Source organism: Mus caroli, unplaced genomic scaffold (genome assembly GCF_978045245.1).
Source record: "Mus caroli unplaced genomic scaffold, Mus_caroli_1 scaffold_8, whole genome shotgun sequence".
Taxonomy (NCBI): domain Eukaryota; kingdom Metazoa; phylum Chordata; class Mammalia; order Rodentia; family Muridae; genus Mus; species Mus caroli.
The window spans coordinates 10,448,446-10,474,484 of NW_028227263.1; the positions used below are offsets into that span (position 1 = coordinate 10,448,446).

The 26,039-nt window shown below is 46.2% G+C and overlaps 1 protein-coding gene and 1 non-coding gene across 3 annotated transcripts in view; one reads left to right on the forward strand and one right to left on the reverse strand.

Annotated features, from left to right (window-relative positions):
* The window catches only part of Dock1 (dedicator of cytokinesis 1), a 502,179-nt gene that overhangs the window by 21,336 nt on the left and 454,804 nt on the right, over positions 1-26,039 (reverse strand). For both annotated transcript variants that reach the window (XM_021168435.3, XM_085841214.1), the window contains exons 39-46: positions 18,013-18,102; positions 17,130-17,234; positions 13,098-13,239; positions 12,898-12,976; positions 10,706-10,790; positions 7,632-7,718; positions 5,900-6,076; positions 4,965-5,048 (exon numbers count right to left, since the gene is read on the reverse strand). In XM_021168435.3, coding sequence (XP_021024094.1) covers positions 4,965-5,048; positions 5,900-6,076; positions 7,632-7,718; positions 10,706-10,790; positions 12,898-12,976; positions 13,098-13,239; positions 17,130-17,234; positions 18,013-18,102 — 849 coding nt within the window. The remainder of the gene's footprint in view (positions 1-4,964; positions 5,049-5,899; positions 6,077-7,631; positions 7,719-10,705; positions 10,791-12,897; positions 12,977-13,097; positions 13,240-17,129; positions 17,235-18,012; positions 18,103-26,039) is intronic.
* On the forward strand, positions 19,427-19,555 carry LOC115031644 (small nucleolar RNA SNORA17). The gene has a single exon (XR_003837313.1). It is a non-coding gene; the product is annotated as a small nucleolar RNA SNORA17 (small nucleolar RNA).

A 26,039-nucleotide genomic window follows, 5' to 3' on the forward strand; every position in this document is an offset into this window, starting at 1 on the left:
CAGCCCCCAGAGATGGAAATGTTTAAACAAGAATTTCTTGGGATTTGGGGGGATCATTTCCAAGGTGGAACACCCCATGAGTAATGCATTCTGTTACTTGGGGGGGGGTGCGAGGTGTCTTGTTACTCAATCAGTCCCAGAACAGACTCAACACCAGTGTTTTCTCAATGGATTTTGGGGGACAGTTTTGCTTTGAATATGTTCACATACATCTTGTGCTGGTAGCAAAAGGTCATGCCATGGCTCATTTGTCGGCCGAGGATACACTGTATTTATAGGCAATTGAGTAGCCTACCCCAAACATAACAGTCCAGTTACAGGCCATCCATAGTCCTGATGGATATTCTTATGTGGAAAGGAAAACTATATTTATTCTCCCTTAAAACCAAAAATAATCACTTCTCTGACGACACTACTGTCACAAGATATCCATGCCAACACTTCACTTCCAACAGTAGAAGCGCTGCTGACCTTTAAAACCTGTCACATGAGACATTTTCATTTTCTCAGTGGCAGAGAACCCTGGAGCAACTGTGGCTAGGGACTGGCCGTGAGAAGAGGCTCCATTCTGTCCCTGGCCTCTGCTTCTCCCCTAGGACCGGGACTGGAAGTTAGTCAGTCTTCAATGCAATCAAGCTAAGAGGCTTCCTCTTAATAATTTATAATTAAATAAAAATACTGATTAAAAACATATTTTCCTAATAGGATAGAATACCAATCTGAACCAGCATATTTATTAGGGAGAGGAATAATAAGTATACAATTGAATTTCATGTGAACAAACTCAAGGAATCTTAGCAAGATGAATCCACTCATGAGCTGTATCTGCTTCCATTTATAGCACACAGCTGCTTCTTCTCTTGTACTCCAGGAAAGGAGGGGCACACAAACACCCCCATATTCAAAGTACCCAGCCTACTCAGGAGGCAGGGACACAAAAGTTAGTTATGCTGACAGTTGGGCCAAAACACAAGGCACACGTCATTTGTTATCCATTTCTGTCTGGTTATCACACAAGACCTGTGTGCAGGTGAGCTTCTTCAAAACAGACAAGGTCTTTTCTTAACCCACATGAATTCCTTATGCAGATGGCAGCTTTCCCAGGGCTTGCTACCATGCACTCAGGACTGGCCTAAGAAATGTTCATTGCTAGTCTTTTGCTTCCTGAGTTCTGACTGGAGGTAGGGGAGTTTGAAGGGGTGGTGGTGGTGACAAGGACCTGCTGGGACATCTTTGGGTGGCATGGCAAATGTGTTGTCTGTGGAAAAGGGGAGGCAAACATGTGTGGGAAGGCTGTCTCTAGGTGACACCGCAGTCATTCTTGATGCTAAGAGCTGTTCTGATTTAGAATAACTTGTTTCAAATGTGCAAAACTTGATCCAATCACCCCGGGGGTTTGTGGTGGTGGTGGTGGTGAGGGTTGGGGTGATAAAGTTATTCTTTGTACCAAAGAGGCGACTTGGTGGATGAGAATGAAAGCCGAGGTCCTTGTTTGCATGGGGACTGCTGGAACCTGGGCTTTGGCAGGTGAGTAGCACAAGGTGAGAGAACTTGCCATTCACTCTCAGTCGTCCCTGACACTGAGCAGACAGAGCCTTCTCAGAGAATAGGATTTAGCCTCTGCTATTTGGATCTGAGCTGTGGCTGTGGTTCTAAATGGAGGGAAATCAAATGCTATTTGTGGAGCTCAGTCCAATGTATGAGATGCTTAATATACAAAGAAAGACCATAGACCTGGGGTCTTTGGAGGCCTTTTTATTCCCTATGTTCAAAATATCTTTGGCAGGCAGATTCCTTGCCCCATTCGGGATTGCCACAATTGCCACAGGACTCGGAAACTGTGCCCCACAGCTTGAGTCACTATGGGTACATTTCGGAACCTGTTATTTCTAAAGCGCCCCAGACTCTGGAAGAAAGGGGAGGCTTTCCCGGCCACACCTCCAGTTGTTCTAAGTGAACCTTCAGCATTGTGCTATGTGGGCCCTGCACAGGTCCAAGCCTTGCCAGCAGCAGGGAACATCTGACAGCTTTGTTCATTGCTCGGAGGGCACCAGCCCCTGCAGATAGGACAGTGCCTGTTGTCAGCTGGGGATGATGAGGTTGCTCGCTCATCTCTGTACATTTCAAAGAAAATAAGTATGGCACATAGCAGTTTAATAGGAGAAGGCATGGGCTCATCTTTGGACACTCTGCAGGTGTGTTTAAGGAAAGATAGAGCTGAGCCTTTGAGGAAGTAGCTCTGACTGGGTATCAAAGTCTGCAGGCTCCAGGCAGCCTGCATCATGACCAGTCTCCCAGCTGTTGAGGGCCAGGCCATCACTGTTCAGAATCATGAAGAGGAGCTAAAGAGCAGGCCAGGGCCCGACAGCCAATCTCACAGGAACTCTAGGTATGGGAGACATGCTTGTCTACGGCCACATACCTGTGATGTAACTCAGCCAGCAAGTTCTGGGACTCCTCCCGGGAGAAACCCTAGAGAGAATTTCTGGAAAAACCCAAACTGAATAAAGGAAGGAGCAAAACGAGAACAAGGCTAACTGTAAAGCTCTCATTTTTTTTAATGAACATACAACTCAATTACTGATACGAAGCTATCAAAATGCTTGCAAATGAGAGCAAAATCACAGGTAATGCTCTGAATATGTATTTCTTTCCCTTTGCTCTTTGATTTAATGAAGTTGCTAGAAAACAGACTTTCTTTCAACTTTCCCATGAGCTGTTTTAAAATTCATCTTTTAATATAGATATTAGGGGCGATGACATGGTGCTGGCATAAAGTCTCTCTCTGGGGAACAAATTATTTTCCTCTGTATGACTTGAAACTCGTAGAATCCAATTTGCTGTAAAAGCTTACAGGGGGGAAAAAAAATCAATAGAACTTCTACAGACCAAACTAGTTTCTGTGTTATAGCATCCTGGGGGATTTTGAGTTCTGTGCCCCCTTCATTTCTAGGGACGAAGATGGAACCATCCAAATCATCATCATCTTCATCACCATCATCACTATCATCATCATCTTCTTCATCTTCTTCTTCTTTTAAAATAAAAGTCACAGGGAGACTGGGGATATGACTTACATTCTGTGTGAAGAAACTATATTGGCCAATAGTGTCTCTCCCTTTTTGTTCAGAGGGATCTTATGTCACAAAACAATTGCAGGGCAATCATATTTCAAGAGATTTGTGACAAAAATCAGAATATCTTTTCGTCATGTAAGTCTCTTAAAATGTAAATATACTGAAGCTGCACATGCATGACAATGACCATGATAGAAAAAAAGAGAACATGAATAACAACAAGTCTTGGTGAAGACTCAGACACTGGAACCTTGGATTCCAGTTGTTTGGTGTTTAAGATGATTCAGTACTGGAGATAAATTTGGGAATGGCTGAAAACCTCAGACCTAGAATTTTATACAATACAGAAGATCCAGCCTTCAGTATATGCAGAGTCCAGGAAGCAAGGGGATCGATCACAAGTATCTGGGAACTTGTGTTCATTTCATTGTTAGTTAGAGCAGTCTCCAGGTAGACACAACCCAAATCCTCACAGATAGATGCATGGATAAACTGTGGCATACATAGGCACACAGCAGATTATTATTTGGCCTCACAAAAAGCTAATCTAACAAAAGCTACAACATGGATGAACCTTGAAGTCATTATGTTGAGTGAAATAAGACACACCAAAGAATGAATCATATACAGTTCTACTCAAGAGAGTTTCTTAGAGTCCTCAGGTTAGGTAGACCGAGAGCAGACGGGCAGATGCTGGAAGCTAAGGGAAGACTCAAGGGGCACAACTAGAACTGGGGTGCGTGTGTGTATGTGTGTGTGTGTGTGTGTGTGTGTGCGCGTGTGTGCCAGAGCTGTGACAATATAGTCATCTAGATACAAATGAAGAAGAAGAAGTAGTAGTAGTCGTCCAACTGGGCTATAAGCCATAACTCAGGCCCACACTCTAAGTGGTCTCACTGGTCAATGTGCTGATGACAGCAACGTCCCAAGTATGAGACTCCTTTAGGAGTTAGTACAGAATGATGGAAAGGTCTCATAGCAGAAGCATCTCTGCTGAGTCTGGATGTCCTTAGGCTCACTCAAGAGTCTAGGGTCAGGTTTAGCCATGCATGCAGCCTGGGCACCTGCCCAACTCTCACACAACTTAGCTAGCTTTTTACCTCCTATAGATTGGGCACATTCCTAAGTCAAGCACAGAGTGGCCCACTCCCTACCTTCTGCAGTCTGGCTAGTGGGTTATACCTCATGAATATCATGATGCCAGCACATCCTTCCTGCCTGTGTATGGAAACCTCTAGTTGCTCCAGTGGTAGAACAACTGTAGATGGTGTAAGTATAGACCATCCAGATCAGGGGTTCTGGGGAGCACAGACACCAGAGGAATACAAGGGGCCCTCTGTAGCTCCCTACTCTTGAAGCAGATAGGCAAGAAGGGCTTAGCCTAGAAGCAAGAATGGAAGGAATCTAATGTTCAGAACCACAGCTGGGCAAACACAAACAAGGACACTCATCCTCTGGAACTGCCTCCTCACAGCAGAAGGGGTGGCAGGCTGCAGCTCCCTACGGATCTCTGTCTCTCTGTCTTCTTTCTCTCTCTTCTCTCTTCTCTCTCTCTTCTCTCTTCTCTCTCTCTTCTTCTCTCTTCTCTCTCTCTCTCTCTCTCTCTCTCTCTCTCTCTCTCTCTCTCTCTCTCTCTCTCTCTCCCCCTCCCCCCCAGAGGCTAAGGCATGAGCTTTTGCAGCCCTGGGTCCACCTCAATATCTGATATTCTTCTATGAATTCCAGCCAAAGGTTTCCCAACAGATCTTGTTCATTTGCAATCCAGAATTTTGTGGGTGTTTGAGTGACTTTATCCTTGTGAGTGTGTTGACCCAGAAGGCGCTTCACTGGTAGGAATGTATGTGGACAGGCCCAGGATACTCATCTTCCTTTCCCAGACATACAAACCTGCCAGGCTATCAGGTCCTTGAGCTTCTCAATCTGCCCATGGGCCTCAGGATGCTCCTGCAAGTATCTGTCTGTGAAGAAAGCCTGTGGAGACAGGGAGCGCCTTTTAGCACATGTGACTGCCTATCACGGCACTGTGTATAGGAGCCGTGGGAAGAGAAACACACACAACCCAGCCCCACAGCCCTCTTAGGGTACTCCTTGCAGGCCCATAGATGGACCCTCCCCAGAGCTTAAGGTACGTGGAGCACACAGATAGCTAGGAGTCCAGAAAGGCCACGTTGGACCTAGATTGCTTAGTAGCAGTGGCTATGACCCTCTCAGCTGTACCAATGCCTGGAAGTTCACCTCTGTAGCTGATATTCTTCTGTTCTATTGATTCTAGCCAGACAAAGATGTGTCTGGATGACAGAAACATTGGGAAGGGACTAACTTTTCTTGCACAATCATTGGCAGCTCACCAGGAGAGCCCTTTTGGTCTCAGGTTTAGATCTGTGTCAACAAGCTTCTTTTGTATAGGGCCAACAGACACATGATTTTGGTCTTGTGGACCACACAGGCCTAGTGGCTCAAAATATCATTGCTACATTAGGAAAACTGTCCTGGACAAGACATAAATAAATGCACACAGCCCCAGCATTTACAAAAATAGGCAGTGGACTATGGTGAGCAAAACAGGCTTAGCCTGTACCACATGATCTTTAATTTCTACCCATTCCCACTATGCTACTATTAAGGGATGCCAGTGACCCTCCACCGCACCTATGCTATCTCTCTAGGGTAAACATCTGAACTCTTGCTTATCTCCAGAATGGAATATTTAGATCTTTGATAGCCCCAGAGTTCTGGAAAGTGAGGGTGACTCTCCACAATAACTTCTGGGTCCCAGGAATGGACTTTGTGAATGGTTAGGCTATCCCAGGTGTGTCACGTGCCTTCTCATAATTGGCAAAACCACCCATGACAGCAGGATCCACAATGCCATTCAGGAGCATGGACAGGGGGTTGATAGGCAGGCCCGGGTCATCCAGGTGCTGCTGGACCATGCTGCTGATCTTGTCATTGGTCAGCTGCATCGTCTCGATGGCATTCTCCAGTGGGCTGATCTCTACCTGCAAGGAAAAGAAGACGGTGGGCATCACCCAGCTACTGTAGTGTGCTCAGGTGAGGAAGCCTCCCTGGCCTCCTGTATACTTTCCGTCTAACACATGGTTTCTGGAAAAACTACAGGTATTTGGGGTTATGAAAATTTAGTCATTTTGTGCATGTTAATGCAGTGTTGGGGGCTTTCCTCCAGATCTTAGCCTGTCCACCCTAAACATTCTCATGGACTAAGGGCACGATTACTTTCTATCTACCTTGGTTGCTTTGGGACATAGAATGGAGGTCTCAGATCCTGAGGACTCTGGGAGTAAAGGATTGGGGGGCTCCATTTCAGCTGCAGTGGGATGGAGAAGTCTGGTGGAGTGGTGACACGTGTTCATAGAAGGACCCAGAGTTCTCATTGGCAAAAAAAGATCGGTGGACATACAGAAGGGAAGAGCCAGTTTGGCAAGCTTAGCCAAGTGTTAAGCCAAATCACCAGGTGTTTCAGGGACTCACTGTTAATTGAATGGCAGAAGCCATCGCCTGATATGGGATCCAGCCCAGCAAAGGCACATGAACAAAAGCATATTTTAATTAGTTTTTTTTTCTTGAGACAGACTATCATGTAGCCCAGGCTGGCTTCAGATTCAACATACAGCTAAAGGTAACACTGGGGCTTGGGAGTCTCCTGTGTGCTAGGATTATAGGTGTGCACTGCCACACCCAGTTTGTGTTGGGTATAGAAGCCAACATGCACACAAGACAAGCATGTTTCCAAGTGGGCTACCACACCCTTATCCTTTCAGGGGATTGTCTTATGTGGACAACTGTCACAGATCTGCTGTTTCAGTCCTGGTGATAAGCCTATGGTGGAGCTCTGTGCTTCATTGGTAAAGTCTTCTTGTATCTCCCCACAAATGTGAGTTTCATGTAAATAAAAGTGTCCCCTGGTGTCAGAGATGGCTTAGTGGTTAAGAGAACAGGCTGCTCTTCCAGAAGGCTTGGGTTTGCTTCTGAGCATCCCTGTGGTGGCTCACAAACCATTTGTAACTCACAACTGGCAACGCCCTCTCTTTTGGCTCCAGCAGGCATTGCATATACAAAGGATATACATGACCGTAAAATACCCATTCATAAACCAAACCAAATGACAAAATAACCCCGTGATTAATACAATGGGAATTGTATCTTTAAAAATATGTCCCAGGAGGAATCCATTCTCACTTGAAATGAGTAAATTCTATTGGCTAAGTTATTAGTACACCAGAAGTGCCAGAACGAGGCTTGGTGCAAGGTCATGGAACAGCCCAGTTCTGGCTGAGATTGCTAATTTGTGAGAAGAAATGGGTTTCCTGTTAGCTAGCCCCGAGGGTGGCCACACAGCTTTGGAAAGAAGATGCAGGGGGGAGATAGGGAGATACCGATGCTCTGAGGTACACAGGGTGTAACAGGAACTGAAGGGCCTGTAGCATGTAACAGGCCGTACATAGCAATCACACGATTCTTGAGAACTAACGGGGGAGAGGTGTCAAATGCAATAGGCAAGGGAGATAGGAATCTCCTTCTAGGGTATATTCTTACCATGAAGACAGATTTGACTTCAAACCACCTTAAAATTCCTGGCAGTTTATAGGCCGTAGTGTAGATGGTTCTCTCGATCCACATATTCTGTAAGAGACCATGCAATACATGTCAGGAGGGTAGTGCCAGTAGGAAGGGACTCTGTTCCACTGCGTATCTGTATGACCCCATCATGTGGGTCCTCTAGCAGGACAAGGTTGTCCTGGGATCACAAAGGACAGGTGTGTGCTGAGGGGAACCTCAGGAGCCATGTTCTACTCGACAGCTATAGTACATTATCTAAGTACCCCATTTCTTACCTATCAAGCATGCCTGCTGTTTTGAGACAGGTCTCCATGTAGTCCCACTGGCCCAAACTTGGTAGTTAGCTGAGGAGGAACTTGGACTTGTGATCCTTAGTGCTAGGATTATAGGTGTGCACCACAATATCCACTCAGCTTGTGCAGTGCTGGGGCTCAGACCCAGCTCTTCCTGCATTCTAGGTAAGCATTCTACCATCAAGATGCAACCTCAACCCTACCAATATTCTAAATAAAAGCCATTTCCAAGTTGTAGTCTTTATAACGCTGCAGGAAATGCTTTCAAACCAATGAGACTAAGTCTGTCTGGCTCTTCAAAGGTTGGTCCCTCGGCTCTAGTGGACAGGCAAATAACCCTCCAGAGTGGCACATTTGCAGACCTATCTAGTCATGGGATGACAATTACCGAAAGCTGGCCTGGCTTTTAGACCATCTGAGATACCAGGCGAAGCAAGGAGACCACAGGAGCTTCGTGGTCACAGGCAGATCTTTGTCTCTTAGACCAGGTTCTTATATTTGTGTTCCTGGGGACTTACCAGAGAAAAGGTAACTGCCAGCTCTACGGCCATACCCTTGTGAATATCCTATACTGATGCCTAGTTCCTTATTCAGGCCCCCACCTTGGCTGGATCCTCCTGAAGTTTCACCCCCTGCCAGGCTATAGATGCTGAGCACAGCTCTCGGCTTCCTGGGGAAGTCTTTCTAGCCTTGCCCTTGGGGTGAGAAATCCTACAGAAGGGGCCAGGATCAAGCTCCTCACTACAGAAAACCACTTTGCTCTTTTCTGGATGCCTGAATCTTTGTGAGGCTAAATCCTGTAGCTTCTGAATGACCCATCTATGTGTGAGGACCCAAATGGGGCCATCGGAGGATTTGGGGGCCATCTAGAAGCAGCACAAGCTCCGAGGCTTAGTATGTCAGGTGTCTTGGTTATTCTTAGCTCCGCTGCCAGCTCGCTGAGCACCCTTCAGCAATTCGCTTGGCCTCCTCGTGTCTATTCTTTACAGTGTAAGGATATACATACTGCAAGATGGAAGGCGGGTACTGGGGGAAAGTCAATAAATCCCTGGGTCCCTGACATTGCAGAAAGAGCGACATGACTTATTATTGTGAGAAAAATACTCAGAAAACTGTTCATCTACTCTTAGTGTGTCTGTTCCTAGGCTCTGACCCTAGTTAAAGACCAGCCATCAAAGGCCTGGGATGTTGGTACTGGCCAAGGAACACCACCTTTGTCTTGAAACAATGAGTCAACTCACTCCAAAGACCTGACATCACACAAGGACACCGGTCTCTGGGCCAGAGGGGATGTTACTAAGGTGACTCCCAGGAGGTGTTAAGGAAACTCAGGGTTTTGCCTCTCAAGATTTCTATGGAGGGAGGTGAAAGTCCTTCTACCTAAAGCAGGCTTGACAGCAGGCTTCAAACTATGCTTTGGGTCAGGTGTGGCTATTTATTCATCTTTGGCCTCCTATATCCCAAAGGCCTCTAGACAACAAATGAGGCCATGCTAGCAGGGCTGGTCTTTGATGTTACTTAGGGGCTAAAGTGTCCTCTGAACATGGGTCTGAGGAGAGATTCTGCAGGGAGGAGTTCCAGTAAGAGGTCTTAACATTTTAAACTATGGGTTGGTCTGACACCTTTTGAAGTGGGCTCCATTACATCAGTTCATTTGTACAACAGATTCTTTGAGTGTGTGTGTGTGTGTGTGTGTGTGTGTGTGTGTGTGTGTGTGTGTGAGAGAGAGAGAGAGAGAGAGAGAGAGAGAGAGAGAGAGAGAGTGTAGGTAGAGGGCAGAGGTCCACTTGGATAAGGTTTCTTTGGTACTTTTCATCTTGTTTTCCAGGGTCTCATATTAGGACCTGGGGCTTGCTTTGTAAGCTAGAGTGGTTAGCCAGTGAGCTCCAGAGAACGGCCTTGCTCTGTCATCCCAATGCTGGATTATAAATATGCATCACCACACCCAGGTTTATTAACATGGGTTCTGGAGATGGAATTCGGGTCCTCATGCTTGTATGGTAAGCCATCTTCTCATCTCTGCGTATATAATTTCTACAAGACTGTCTCTCTTTCTCTCTCTCTCTCTCTCTCTCTCTGTGTGTGTGTGTGTGTGTGTGTTACTATTTCCAGGGTTATTGTGGTGGCTGCAAAAATGAAGGAATACCTAGCAGTGTCTAGAGCTCTGACTGGTTGTCCTGACCAGGGAGATGATACTGGGTTCAGGTTGGAGGTGCATGGTGTGGCCCCACAGAGGATCACCCAGTCCAGAATGGCAGTGAGAATCCTGCTGCAGTGTGATGAGTTACAAGGGAGGCCTGGTACTGGCCTCACCTGATTGTCATTGTCACCAAGGCCAAATTAGCCTCTGGAGTTCTGAGCACTGAGACTGGTGTTAGAGGATTAGATTAGGGGTTATATCCTCATAATTGCACAGAGCCGAGTAAATAAATCCTAGTTTGAGTCTCATTCGGTTGAAGCTAGATGGGGATAAGACTAATTATTATTATTTTACATTCACTAGAAGGGAATACCCAATGCCCTAATGCCATTGGTCCATTATTTCCTGTCTCAGCTATCTCGATGACAAGCTCTGTAAAATGCTACTAGCTTTGCTCAGTCTGGAATGTAATGCTTAGGATGTCTGCGTGCAATGTACAGGGACATTTAACACTGTCCACGGTGGCCTGTGGTGATGTGTTTTCCTGGCCTTTCTATGGCTGGAGGAATAGGTAAGGATTTTGGGGCATTGTTATGGTGGATATGTTTTTTAATTACCGCAAATTCATTGTCTGGGTTTTTCTCTCCTTTCCGGATGGGCCGTGAATACTCAAATCGCTGTACCTCATTCACCCTGTAAAAACTGTAGAGACAGACAAATCATTAGACTTTTAACCTGAAAAGTGCCAGTTTGCTGTTAGATTTGGGGGAGGGAGGTCCTGTTCAGAACACATCTCAGAAAGTATACCCAAGCCACAGCCTTGCCTCCTTCCTTAGCAGCTCCTGGAGGGACATTGCTGCAGGTAGAAAAAATGACTGGAGACTTTTGCCTCCTCTCTGTCTCTGGCAGCCCTCAGGGGAGAAGAGATGCTGAGTAAGGTGGACTGGGCACAGGCTTGGCAAGGTGAAGTGAAGGAGAGACAAAGTGCCTGTGGATTCCACAGATATGCGCACTGCTTATAAAAAACAATAATGTGTGGTTTTAGTGATATAAATATATATAATTTAGTGATATATGTGATCTATATTAAATAATAAAACTACATATATGTACCACATATGTATGCATGCATGTATGTATGTATGTATGTATGCATGTGTGTATGTATAGTTTTTTAAGGCAGTGTGTCATTATGCAGCCCTGCCTGGCTTGTACCTTGTTATATAGACAAGGCTGGCCTTAAACATCCAAAGATCTACCTGCCTCTGCCCCAGCTAACAGAATAAATTAACAGTCAATTTATCTAGAGGAATTGACAGTGTGTATGTTTAAAAAAAAAAAGAAGGGTGCCATTCACTCTAATTTCAGAGTTTTGAGATGTAGATTTAGCAAAGTGGTATTCCCGCAGGGTTGTATACAGCTTGTTGTCTGTCTTCCTTACCACTAAGAAGTGGCCTGTGTGCATGCGCTTGTACTCGACTTAATTCTCTCCCCAGGAAAGAAGGTTCACAAAGCCATGTGAGCAGCTTTGTGATTCTCTTTGCCTATTGCTGCATTTCCAAGAACATACTCAACCACTGAAAGGCAGCCCTAGATTGTTTCCATGACTTCCAAAGCAACAGTGATGAAAGGCTAAAGGGTCCATGGAACTCCAGGATGTGGAACAAACACACCAGAGGAGGAGCAGGCCTCAAAGAGGCTGCAGTTCCCATGAGCACAGAGATCAAAGAGATGATTCACCACAGCAAAGAGCCTGCAGGGAGCTACTCTACAGACCCTCCCCGCACCCCCCCCCCCAGTCAGTTGCACCTTAGCACTGGTGTGTGAGCTGAGCCCCACTGGGATATGTGGAGTTTAAATGCCACTGCATGACTCTGTCTGTGTGATCATTTGGGGGGGGGGAGAGGGGTGTGCATGTAGAGGTCAGAGGACCACCCTTGGCATGGTCTTTCAGGCACCTTCCACTTTCTGTTTGAGACAAGGTCTCAATAGCCTGGAACTTCACCCAGTAGCTCTGCTTGCTGACCAATGAGTTTACAGGGTCTCCGCAGTCTTGGCTTCCCACTTTGCCATTTCTGGGTTAAAGCATAAAGCATCCTACCTGGTGGTTTCCGTTGGTTTGTTTGTTTATAATGATGGGTACTGGGGGTAAAACTGAGGTCGAAATGTTTACAGTCAGTGCTTTACCAAAGGAATGATTCCTCTAACCAGTGCAAAAGGATTGCTTTGTATCTTACTGAGGAGCAAATACTCCAATCTCTGCTTCCATATCATAAAAGGCAATGACTCTGTTTCTCCACAGGATAGGGTGAGGGTTGGCCTTGAACACTGTTGGGTATCCTACCCTGAATGTATGGTCTCTAAGGAGACCCAAGGCCTACTTCCTTCCTTCTGGGTTTCATCTTTGCAGACCCTGGAAAAATAATCCTGAACGCCCCTCTAATAACTTTCTTTCCTTTTGGTGGGTGCCAGAAATCACTAGCTTTCCTTGTTCTTGGGAGAGGGTAGAAGAAACATCTAGCATGTTCTTCAAAGTTTAAAGTCTACCTACCCTTCAAAAGGTAGACTGATTAGCAAGAGACCCACCGTCAGCATATTGCTGCCTTTTTTTTTTTTTTTTTTTTTTTTTTTTGAGACAGGGTTTCTCTGTATAGCTCTGGTTGTCCTGGAACTCACTTTGTAGACCAGGCTAGCCTCGAACTCAGAAATTCTCCTGCCTCTGCCTCCTGAGTGCTGGGATTAAAGGCGTGTGCCACCATGCCCAGCTTATCTTGCTGCCTCTTATTGGTAAGAAAATTAGCGTGGTTACCTTACAATCTGTTCAGACACCGGCCGGTGAAATTTTGGAGGTAAGTCTAGCTTGGGCTTCACTGTGAAGCACTGGATGTCTGAGGAAAGAGGGTGAAGGAAGATGGCAGCACACATGACAACCAAGAGAAGTCCTGCTCCCTGTGTGCACCAGCGCACCCATGATCCCATGAATGGCCCTCCTGCTGCCTTAAAGGATACACTGGCCGGGAGAAGTCTTAATGTCATCGCCAGGTGGAGACGTCGTCTTCATTTTTTCAGCATTTGGAAACTGAGTTAATAGCCGAGCTTCAAAATCTTCCCGTCGCTCATATTCTTTGCCTCGGTAAATGAACACTTTCCCCTGGAGACAGTGACCTTTGTTAAATAACAGCACAGGGTGGAGGGCCGAGAAAAGCTCACACACAGAATGCTGGTCTTCAGATATGTTTGACAGTTTTGTTTGTTTGTTGCTTGTTTCGGACAGTTTGTTTTTCCTTTTGAAATCACTGCATTTAAGAATAACTAACAACTGTCCTCTCTCATCGAGAGCACCAAACTTCATCCCGCTGAACACTCACTGTGAGCTTTACTCTTAATAAGAAGGACTCATTACAAACCTGTGAAGGTGGGCAGCAGGATGGCTTAGCAGGTGAAGGTCCTTGTAAGCCAAGCCTGACCCTCATGGTACAAGAAGAAGTGACTCCCACAAGTTGTCCTCTGACCTCCACAGCCACACCACGGCACATGAACACACACAAGTGGGCAATTAAGTTCTATTATTATATAAATACATGCAGTACGTAACCAAGCAAGGCACAGGAGTCCCACACATGTTCACACAGGGTTAACTAGCCAGTGTGTGTGGACAATGGTATTTGTTTTTCTTCTCAGGTGAATGCGGAGGACTTAAGAATATGCTGACTGGAATATAATTATTTAAAGCCAAATTTCCCCCATGGGACTGTAGCCACTATAGGAGTTGCTCAGCCTCTTTCTCCTCTTTTTTTCTTTTCTTTTCTTTTCTTTTTTTTTTTTTTTTTTGAGACAGAGTTTCTATTATGTAGTTTTGTCTGTCCTGGAACTCACTGTATAGACCAGGCTGACCTCTTGCCTCTGCCTCCCGAATGCTAGGATTAAAGGCGTGTGCCAACACATCTATTAGCCTCTACTTTCATTTTGAAGGAAGTAAACGGATTCTTACTAGGGGAGCCTTTCATACTCCACTGTAACCTGAATCACCACCTACCTATTTCTGTCAGTAACATCCCCAGAAGTTTCTATCCCGTTGTCTGTCTTGCTTTTATTTTGTTAATTCATTGCTCTGTCAACTCTGGTCATATAGTTGGAATATATTCTCTTGTGAAAATCCATATGTCTATATAAAATTAATTAGTTTTTATGTTTCTCTCATGTGAATTGGGTCCTGTGTTGATTGGCTACCTAGACACGGGAAAGGGCTGGCATGAGAACCCAGCGGCCAGTGGCAGCTGCCTCCCCGTGGTAGCCCTAATTAAGTCATCATTCCTCTGCCAAAAAAGAATACAGCTCTGCACAGGACCAAGGGGAGGTCCTCAGATCCTGATGGTCTATGGTCACATGGAGGTCAGCAGAGATGGAGGTCAGCAGGGGACCCTGGCCAAACAGGAAGACCCTGAACTCCTAGCCTTCCTGAGGCCTAGAAATGAGTGGATGGTAGGACTTCCTTCTGGCAGGATGAGCTCTGTAGTTACTCAGCAACTACGAGGCGTACGCAGTTCTTAGGACTGGCTTTTGTCATTTTCAAGTGATGTTCTCCAATCTAGATTCCACTGGAAGCGGTTAGCATAGGCCAGTACAGGTAGCTCTGGTATGTGCATAGGTGAATTGACACTCCCCTTACAAACCCTCTCTGTGGGTTTGAGCAGCCACACTACATACATCTGGAAGGAAGGGTCCTGAGATCTATAACAGATCTCTTCAAGGACCAGAGAGTTCGGCATGTCATCTCAGTCACAAACAGGGGTCAGCGGCTACAACATGACATCACTGCTGTCATTTGAAGGCTGCCGCCTCTCCAACTGCCTAGTCCTTTCCTGTGCTTCTGCTATCTACTGGAAGACTTGTCTGCATCAGCTAGTGATGCTAGGTGAAGCCCTGCCTTATCAGTAGCTGTCCATGGACAGATATGGGTTGGTGGCAGTGAGAAGGAGGAAGATGGAGTGAGAGGAGAAGAGAGGGACAGAGGTAACAGCATTTTGCCACACACTCATAGATCTGTGTTGACTCAGCCATTAGTAAAAACTTATCCAATTGGCATGCTGTCACAGAGATAAGGGGAGACACCTGCCCTTACTGTGGCTTGAAGGACCCTGCCATCCTTCTACCCTTTAAACTCTGAGATACAGTCACCAGTGTAATGGCTGCTGGGTAGTTGTGTGTGTTAGGAATGAACTAGCTCCGCTAAGGTCTCCAGAATTTTTCTTCTCCTACCCTAAAGGGTCTCATCAGACACAGAGTCAACTGGTCCCTTGCCCTGGACTTCACAGCCTCCAGATCTATGAGCAAAAACTTTTGGTTGTTTATAAATTACCCAGTCTTAAGGTGTTTTGTTATAACAATGCAAACCAACCTGAACGATCCCCCTTCCAAGTCCCAATTTATTCTGCAGTTTAACAAATTACAAAGGAAGTAACAGTTTAAGGATTAGATTTTTCTCCCCTGCTTTGTGCTTAGGTATGGCTTGAAACATCATTATGGAAGAAAAAAAAATGCCCTATTTTTTTCTGGAAGAAAAATGTCAAGCAGAAAGGAAAGTAATATGTAGTCTTAATTAGAAATATAAATACAGAGTCTGGGCCTCCTGTGAGGCTCTAGGAAGCCAAACATTTCAGGAATGCCGTAAGATTTACTAGAGAGCAGACCACTCAGAAAGTAGCATGCATTTATTAAGCTTTACCCTCGAAGAAGGCACAATAATAAAAACACATAAAGGCTTTAATAGAAAAACACTAGAGTTATAGACGAAAAACACTAATAATATTTTCCAGAAATGTCCATTATTTTGCATTCTGCAGTACTCCTTCCAAACATGAAAATGGAGGAAATGTACATAGAGTCAGAGATATTTATTCCTTGTGAGAATGATAAATATTAATAAGAATGCAAAAAAGCAATGAGCCCGATTTATGGAGAGAAACAGTGCCAAGGGGAGAGGCAGATAGCTCAGCGTCTGCTCTCTTCAGCAGCTTGATGTTGCTAAACATTCCGCCCACTTTTTGGTAACTGGTAATGTCATTGTCAGGCTGACCCCTGCCAGGCGATCTGTGAAGCGTAATGGATATATTGCTACAGCCCCACAGAGTTATTCAGGTGTGTCGGGGAAGTCAGCTCAATATTAATCAAGAGCTTTAAACTCTTTAGTCTTACTTTATATTCTGTCCTTTGATGGTGGAAGTGACCCAGGACGGTCCCTGGAGCCGGCAGTCGCCAGTGCTTCAGACTGTATGGCAGTGTGCCCCTGGGGGGCATTCCATCTCACGCTCAGTCAGGCTGCTGCCTTGCTAGTGGAGCTAGATAACTATAGCCATGGTTGGTGGCCCCTGTATCACAGGGGGACTCTGTGCCTGGGCCCCAGACTCTAACACCCCATGAGCATGAGTGTGTCAAGCCCAAGGTTAATCTTTCTTTCCTTGAGATTCATACATGTGGGGCACACATAAAGACACTAAAGTTTTTATAAAATGTGCACGCATTCCACAGAGTGTTTATGGAGATCAGAGGAGCCATGAGTATTGGTTAATATCCTGTACTTTGTTTGAGGCAGGGCCCCTTTGTTGTTTATTGCTATATATACCAGACTAGCTGGCCTATGAGCTTCCAGAGGGTCTCCTGGATCTACATCCTATCTTTTGGTAGAGTACTGGCTTTGTGGATATGTGCCATTGAATCTGGCTTTGTATAGGTTCTGGGGATCTGAACTTGGGTCCTCGCACTTTGGCCAAGTGCTCTGCCTACTGAGCCATCTCTCTGGTTTGCTACGTATATTTCAACACAACTAAACACATATACAAATCTTTGAGAAGAGTTCATTCAGGAAAAAAAATAACACAAAATCTCTAAATGTATCCAGAGTCCTCATGTAATTAAATATTTTTCGTCCCTCTCTGGCATCCCAGAGACAACATCTGACTCTGCTCTATAAAGCACTAAGACCGGAAGGTGTCTCTCTCCTGAGCGAGTGACGCTGGTTCAGAGCAAGAAGATCAAACTTACCCGAAGGAATGACGGAAACCCTTGCCCATAGTAGCCAACAGCAAAATAGTCTGGCTTGGGTCTTATCACCTTCACAATGTTCTCATAAAATTGTGCCTGTTTTTTCTGGAATGTAAAATGAAAACTCATTTCAGGGTTGCACAGAGCATTGGAGCACCCACCCACCCTTCTGAATTCTTCTTGGGAGCCTGGGGCCTGTACCTGGATGAATCTCAATTTGGACATTATTTTTCAAGTTGTACAGCAAGGTAACCTAAACAGGCCACACTTGGTCGCTAGTTGTCTGTTGAGGGTATTTTCAATAATCCAAGGAAGTTATTTCTCTGCGCTCTACTGCTTTTAAAAAAAGGGATAGAGCAGACACTGGGAGAATTTGAAGGACAGACTTATTCTGCTCTAAATCATAGGCAAACACTTGGTCATAAACGTGGCCTGCTGCACACTAAATGAATGAATGAATGAATGAATGAATGAATGAATGTAGATTATGGCATGGCTGAGAAGGCAGTAACTAAAATCTTAGAGGATGTCATGGCTGGAAAGGTTCTGGCCACCACCTCTCCGTCTCCTCTCTTGTGGGAAGGGTGAGCGCTTTAAACTAGCTGAGACTCTCAGAGACTCTGGGCTGCCAAGACCCCTACACTTAGGACGTAAGCACCTGTTATGCATTACTGATACCAGGTTTAACTTCTTGGCCTACTTGAGAATAAAGAGTACATTTTCATAGGCTGGAATCAACCGGCCAATAAAGGAGAGCCATTTCCCAAGACAATACAGAAGGGACAGAACAAAGCCAAGAGAACATCTGAGGTGGGTCTCAACAGGAAACCTAAATGGGAAATCTAAGTTAAAAACCCAACCCCAAACCCAAGCAAGGACTGACCAGCAATTCACTGAGCTGCTCATAATCAAACATCTCTGTTTCGTACTGCTCTGCAAGTTCCTTGCCCAGGGCGATGGCCTCCTCCCACATCTGTGAGTGACACAGAGAAGAGAGAGAGATCCAAGCATGAGTCACGCATCAAGCCAAACAGGAAAATCATTATTTACAACGAAACATCCAGAAATACAGGAGATTAACAGGCACGCTGGGGAATCATGCAGGAAATGTACGAGTGTTTTCTAGAGGTTCCAGCTTTGGGCTCAGGACCTGCAGTCTTGACTAAAGTGCTCAACCCGAGGCTCATTCATCACACCACCTCTTCCCTGGCATGGTCGTCTGCTGGTCCAGCATCACTCGTTCCCACTCTCCTGCTGCCAGCAATGGCCGCCAAGGACCATCTGTTAGGGCAGCCTAGGAGCCAGGGAAGAGACACCACAGGGTGAAGTTGCATAGTGAGGAACATCTACTATGTGGCGACTTCCCAAATGTTCTCACTGCATAGCCATCAGGTTCCAGAATGCACACTGCCAAAGCTTCAGCATGCTTGCTTTTTCTTGCTTTTTGCAGATGCAAATCCTGCCAGTATTTGAAAAGGGGATTTTTCTATGGCAAGTGGCTTGAAGATGCTTCTGCAAGTAGCTTACTTTTAAAAACATGGATTAAACTTTTACTTATTTTATTTTACTAATTTATTTTGTACACACACACACACACACACACACAAGTGCCAGTGTCCTTTGAAGTGAGAGGTGATGGAGTTATAGGCTGTTGTAAGGTGTCCAGGGTGGGTGCTGGGAACCAAACTTGGGACCCTGCAAGAACAGAACGCACTCTTAATGGATAAGTCATCACTCCAGCTCTTAGCACTATCATCATCACTGCCATCACCATCGCTGTCATCATCATCATTAGCAGCAGCAGCAGCAAGAGCAGCAGCAGCAGCAACAACAACAGCAGCAGCAGCATTTTTTTAATGTGGATAAAGTTTGAACATAGTAGTTTGATGCTAGTCCTGACTCCTCCTTGGGAAAGATGAACTGCCTGAGAAGCATGGGACATTTGGATCCCACTTGCTGCCCACTCTCCTTCTTTGGACTTCAGTGACCCAGAACTTTCTTTAATGTATTAAAACTGGAATATGGTTGTCTTTTCTCCTCAGATTGTATTTCCCCCAAGTGCAAGGGCTGGGTGTCACTCAGATGAAAGCTGAGGACCTAGCTACCTATTCCTCAAGGCTCAGTACACAGAACAGGAGGCGGACAGGAAACTAAAGTTCCGACAATTTCTAACAAACTAACCCGAGCCTCATGTCCCTATATTTCCACAGTGCTATCATCCCTAAGAGATCACAGCACTATATATTCCTGGGGGCTAATCATTCCTGCCTACCAGTAGCTGGGAAAAGATGAGGACTCCTGCCCCTAGAGACATTGCAGGTATGGCTGCTGTCACATGTGAGTCAGTAGTAGCAGGGAGGAGAGAGGCTATGTCTATGCTCAGTGTTCTGACCTGGGAACATCTGAATGATAAGTAGCCTAACACTCCCTGAAAAAAAGCAAGCCTGAGATTACCATTAGCCTGGTACCAGACAGGCCCAGACAGGTTCCCAGGATGGGAAGAAAGCCAGAAACTAGAAGCACCCTACCTGGGACTTCAGGCCCTAGGTGGGAGTGAGCCTGAGACAGAGGACCCTCACAAGAGGCCACTAGGGCAGACCAGGCAAGGTGCAAGCCTAAGGTGACCACTAGACTGGCACCATGGGGTCCAGACAAGGAACTACTCTGAGATGACCCCTGCCTGGCATCATAGTGCATGAGCAGAATAGATCAGAGCACTCCTGAGACTATGTCTGAGATGATCGCAGACACTCAGAGACCCCAGGAGCTGCTAAGATGAGCAAATGGTGGAAGAATGGAGGAGAAAGAGAAGCAGAAGGATGTGGTACAATGAAGAGAGGTAGAACTGAAGACCCGAGGGTAGTGAGGAAGAGCCTGATGTGAGTAGCCAGTGATGCCACCTGTGTGTGTGCATGTGTATGTGTGTGTGTGTGTCCTGACTTGTGGTTCCACTGGGGCCCGTGTCTGAGATTGTGGCCATGCAGTAGCAGGAGTCTGTTATCAAAGACCAGGCAGATGTCCCTGGTCTAGGTTGCCATCTACAGACACGTTGATGTCTGAGGGCTGTGTAGAACTGGCCCTATGCCCCTTACCTAGACATCATGGGAAAGCTGGCCCTACCACTGATATCTCATATGGCATGGATGAAGAAGAGATATGCTTCTCCCCCTTGACCCTCACTGTCTGTGGCAGGTGGGAAAATAGGCCCTGAGACCATAAGAGTAGGAGAAAGGGCCCTACCTCTCACCAGCTGCACATTTACACCTCGCCTGGACAGCGCAGTAGAGCTGAGCCTTGGAGGGGAGGGGTTGTGCTGGTCTAAGGGTTTAGGAGAGCTGGCCTCAGCACTTGCTGTCTTGTGGTGATGTAGGCAAGGAAGAGAGGAAGAGATGACCCCCAGGTGGGAGAGTTGGCCCAGATGGGGCCATGAGAGCAGAGCCCTGTACCTCATTTGGGCAGCACAGTAGAGCTGACCTTGATGGTAGGGCATTGGTGAATTTCCTTAAGGGTGTGAGCATGAGAGAGCTGGCCCCTCAACTTTTCTGTTGTGGGGCAGTGTGGGCAAGGGAGATAAACTCCCTCACTCTTGCCCCTGGCCACCTACCAGGTGGGAGAGCCGATCCTGGGGTCATGAGAGCAGGAGAGCTGCCCCTGTACCTTCCCTGGTACATCTGAGCTGGCCCCAGATGTGGGAGTTGTATGTTGGTGAGCCAGCCGGAGGGCATGAGTATAAGAGAGCCTGTTCTGTCTCTTGTCTCCAGGTCGGTGACAAGGGTAAGGGAGAGATGCCCTCCTCCCCTTCCTCATCCTGTGCCATTTATGACAGGCAGGAGAGCTGCCCCCAGGGTCATGAGACTGAAAGAACTGGCCATGTCCTTCACCAGATACAAACACTCAGGGGAGCAGACTCTGCACCTCACCTGGGCAGCAGGGTAGAGCTGGCTTTGGTAGCAGGGGATGGCTGGCAAGCTGACCCTGAGGGCAGGACCAGCTCAGATAACCCTCAGGTCCAGATCCAGGGCTTTGAGTTGGCCTATCCCAGTTTCTACCCTATCAGTGACCTGATGTAAAGCATAAAGGGGCAGGTCCTACAGATAGATCCCAAACTCCAGGATCTCTAGGACACAGGCAACCATAAGGTGTCTGAGAAGAGTTCCAGGGAGCTTCCAGTACTGATAGAGTAGCAGAAGCCAGAGGCCTCATACCAGACCAGCAAGTCATTGCAATGAATATTTGCAAGCAAAGAAGTGTGGACAAAAGGGTCTGTTGTGGGACATACTACAGCTTCCACAATGAGTTTCCCCCCTCTGTTGGAGGGAATGTTGCAAGGAGGGTGAGTTAGGAGGGGAAGGGAGAACAAGTGGGATTGGGGACCTGATATGAAATTCACAAAGAATCAATTAAAAGTTTAAGGAAAAAAAAAAGATGAAGACCTGCTGGGGGAATGTCTCCCTGACAAGAACTTAATTGGTGTTTCTCAAGCTGTGGCTCAGACCCTTTCGGGGGGTCCCATATTATATCATAACTCATGACAGTAGCAAAATTAGTTATGAAGTAGCAACAAAATAACGTGGTGGTGATGGTGGGGGGGTCACCACAACATGAGGAACGGTAGTAAAGGGTAGCAGCCTTACTACTACTGCTTTATAAACCATCCCCCTTTCTCTCATCGTGGGTATTCTGAGACGGGGTCCTCCAGTTCACTATATAGAAGAGGATGGTTTTGAACTCCTGATTCTTCTGCCTCTATCTCCCAAGTTCTGAGATGATAGCAGTGTGCCATTATGTCCAACACCACTGGGTATTCTTGGTAAGAAAATAAAAAGGTGACTCTGAATTATGGATTGTATTTTTAATACTCGGAAGAGCAAAGTAAAAGTAGGTTCGTTGTGGGCTTCAGATAAGGTAGACTGGCCTGAAAGAGGAATAGAGGAGGAGACAGGGACCCTGGGTCAAGGAGTCACTTCACACTGCTCTCTTTGGTCTGATATTCTTTTACATTCTCTGTGTATCCACATCTGCCTCTCTAGACCTTTCGTGTCCTCTTCCAGAGCCTGAGTTCACATTCTCAGAACACTCTCCACTGTAATGCTCCTTCTAGGCACCACTGACCCATGCCTCCCTTAGTAGATTTCCACTTCAAAGACAACATTGCCGCTCCGTGTAGGTCTCCTTTAGCCCATTGTTCCTTAGTTTCTGTAAGTGAATATACCTTCTCTCAGCTGCTCATTCCCGAGCAAAAGCTTAATCTGTCTTGATCCTAAATGACAGATGAGGAACTTTAGATACGCAGCCAAGTAATTGTTTTTAAAAGAAATATAGGTCTCGAGTAAATATCTGTTCTTGCTCACCCTGAGGTTTCATGGTTGTGTTTCCAATCAGATTTTCTATAAATATATAAGCCACCCCCCCCCCCGCCCCGTCCATGCCCCTCCACTTGTGTTAAAGGATTCCACACTGGGCCGATTTTCATCTATTTTTAATTGGACCAGGGCTCTATAGGGAGTGTGGGCAGTTCATACTTCCAACACGAACGCTGAGGAAAATATTTCAGCACCAGAGGAAGCAGATTCAATATGATCTAGATTTAGATTGTCTCAGGAAAAGAATCGCTTTGACCTTTGGTGACTGAACTCGGGCTCAGTTCCATTCTTACAAGAGCTACAGGCTTAGCAGGCTTGAACAGCCCCAAATGAAAATGCCTGGATTCGCAGACAACTTTATTTTCTGATCTGAGGTCTTTAATCCAGTTTATGGTATCTGGGGAAATGTTAGCCGTTGTCTGGGGGAGGTGGGGAAGCACATTTGGCCTCTGTCCTCTTCCCTGAGGGATACGTTCCCCCCCTTTCCTGAGATGGTGATCTTTACTGTCCTCCTTGGTCCTGGATCTCCCCGTTTCTCTAAGCCCTGCACCCAGCCCAGAAAACTTTCTTTTCTCATAAAACAGCTTTCTCAGTGTCAAGACTGAGAGTGGCAGTCAAGGAGCGCTCTCTCTCTCTCTCTCTCTCTCTCTCTCTCTCTCTCTCTCTCTCTCCCTCCCTCCCTCCCTCCCTCTCTCTCTCTCCCCCCCCCCCCCCCCCACACACACAGTGGCAGAGAATATACCAGGTATTGATTTCTCAGGGAGACATGATGTGGATTACAGGGATGAAGACGCTTCAGGATGGCAGGGCAGCAGATGAAGAAGGAGATGCCATTAGGGGTGAAAGGCCAGTCACTGGCTGATTCACCAGGACTCCCATGGGCAACTCTGGTTTAGTGCACATACTGGCTGCGAGCAGCTCCCTAGCAAAGGTGTTTTATATGAAGCCTGACTTTCAGCCATTTTTTTTACTGCTCATCCGTTTTCCCTGGCAGTTATTGGGAATAGTCACACTCAATTACCTCCTGAATTTCCAGAGTCCCACACAGCTTTCTGGTGTTTAATGGATGAGGATCAATGTTGTGGAAGAGGCCACAGCACTGCTTGAGGCCCCTCTGCACCAGAGGGACCGAGAGGCCCAGGACCGGCAGGAGGCCTTCACGCTCAGTTAACATCCTTCTGGTCCCCAAATCTGAACAAGGGACCACTGACACCTGTGAGGTAGGTCTACCTATGTCCACCGGTGTCACATGCTCAAGGAAGGCTTCCTTATTTAGACACTCTTTGAGAACTCTGATGCTGGCCGTGAGTCCCTTGAGGTCATCTCTGCCTATGTGTGTGTATATCAGGGTGCAGAGTGGCCTGCAGCACACAGTAGGTTTGTTAGTGAAGAAATTTCTCTGTGATCCTACAGGCTAAAGTGTGACAGCACTGCTCCTGGCTCAAATGCTCTGACAAAAGTTAATTCCTTTTAATAGTATCAAATCCCAAAGAACCTCAGAGACCTGAATTCCCACAGAGATTCCATCTGATGAGATAGACTCAGGCTCACACTGTGAGTTTGCAAAGCCTGAAAATGAACTTATGACAGGGTTCCACAAGGCCTGCCCACGGCCTTCTAAAAGGGAATGTCACAGGATATGAAAATGTCACCCAACTTAGAAACAAAATCCAACCATCTCTCTCTCTTATACACACAAAAAAGGAAACACACTTCCAAACTCCTATTTACAGCTCACAGATGATATAGGCTGTGTGCATTTTGGTTTTGATTTTTTTTTTACCCCCCAAGTTTGGCACAAGGTAAAGTGTGAAATTCATCAATGGGATCTCATTCTAAAGAAGGCAAAATCCAATTAAAAACCGTTGCAGGGCTCCACACATCATCCTGGCCGTAAATTATACATCGTCGTTGTTAATGGCCGGCAGGGTCTGGACTTGAGAGATTGAGAGCCAGAGTCACCTGGGGAGGACTGGCATCCCTACTGTAAATTCTCCCAATAGTGTGGCTGCTATTTTCAACTCTCATCCTCCACAGAGAAGCCTGGTAATTTTCAGTGAAGTACTTGGATTAAGGGCTTTATTGAAAATTACTAGGCCTCAGCCAAACACAATAAGACAGACAATTTGGAACAGCTTCAGAAAAGAACGCTCGCTTCCCAGATAAAGCCCGAATGGAGGTCTTTGCAGGGAGAGGCCCAGGTGGGGGTAAAAATGGAATGGGAAAAAAAGTCTGCAGTAATTGTTGGGCTGTGGAAGGAAGAAATGTTGGAGAATGAAAATGAGAGTGAATGGAAATGACATTTTGTGGAGAGAAAGAAAAAAGATTAAGATGCCAACTGCTAGGCTGAAAGTCATTCAAAACGGTAAAGAACGGAAGAAAAGCAAAAATATAAGAGTGATTTTGTATAGGAGAAACACAGAAAACTAACAGGTCATACTTTACAGGCAAATACGTCCAATGCAAAGGGCGAGAACCCTTGTTGGCCTTGCTGGTGTCACAGCACAAGGTATAGATAGAGGCTTTCTTAGATTCGATTCCAGCCTCAGCCCAGGCCCTCTTGTTAAAGCTTTCCAGCACACCAGACACAGCTGTGGACCTGAGAATGGAGCCTTCCTCTTAGTCTGCCAGCAACACCCTGCTATAAGTCACACTGCCTGGGATGCTGTGGGCCCGACTTTCCCTATATTACCACTCCAAGTCCCAACAGTGCAGCCACTCAAGGGTTTATTATACCATGTCCACATACCAAGCACAGAGCGAAGAGTTCCTTAAGTGCAAGGAAAACCAGACCCAAGATGTCAAGCTGTATCCAGAGCTCTGCCTGAAACAAGGTTTGGTGAGACTGAGGTTTCATTTCATTTCCATCTTATCACACCATTAAAAATAATTTAAATGTTCTACTCATGTATATACTCACATATACATACAAGTGAATAAACGGAATAAAAAATTAAAAATGCATGTCTAAGTGCAAGATCAAACTTGCTTGAGGTTTAAGTGGGACACAAGAGCCAGGCCAGGGGTGCCATTGGCAAATCTTATCTGTGTCAGGGCCCTCTGCGTGTTTGTCTGCTCACCCACTCAAAAAGCTGCTGACCCGACTCAGACTGAAGGTGGCTGCTTTTAATCAGACAAACAGGGCTCTGTATAGTAATGGCCAGCCCTTCTCTTGCAAGGACCCATCTTTGTCCCATTAGCAACCTCTACTGTGAGTGAATGCGGTGCTGGGGGCAGCAATGGAGCCAAGTTAGTACAAGACTCAGGATGGAGTATATTAACAGCATGCACGGCTAGGATATTCATGGGAGGACTGATGGGGTAAAGATGCTTCTGATGCGGTGTCACGTGTGGGGAAGAGGAGAGATGCTTTTGAGGCCTCCCTGGGGCTCAGAGGCAGGGTCAAGAAGCAAGATCATACACTTGTCTGAGGAACTTCATGGCGTACCTAAGCGATGGCAGCATCTTTGATCCCATGGTGTTTGCTGCTCCAACAGTGGCCAGAGAGGGCCTTAGTTGCAAAAAAAAAAAACCAAAAAAACAAAAA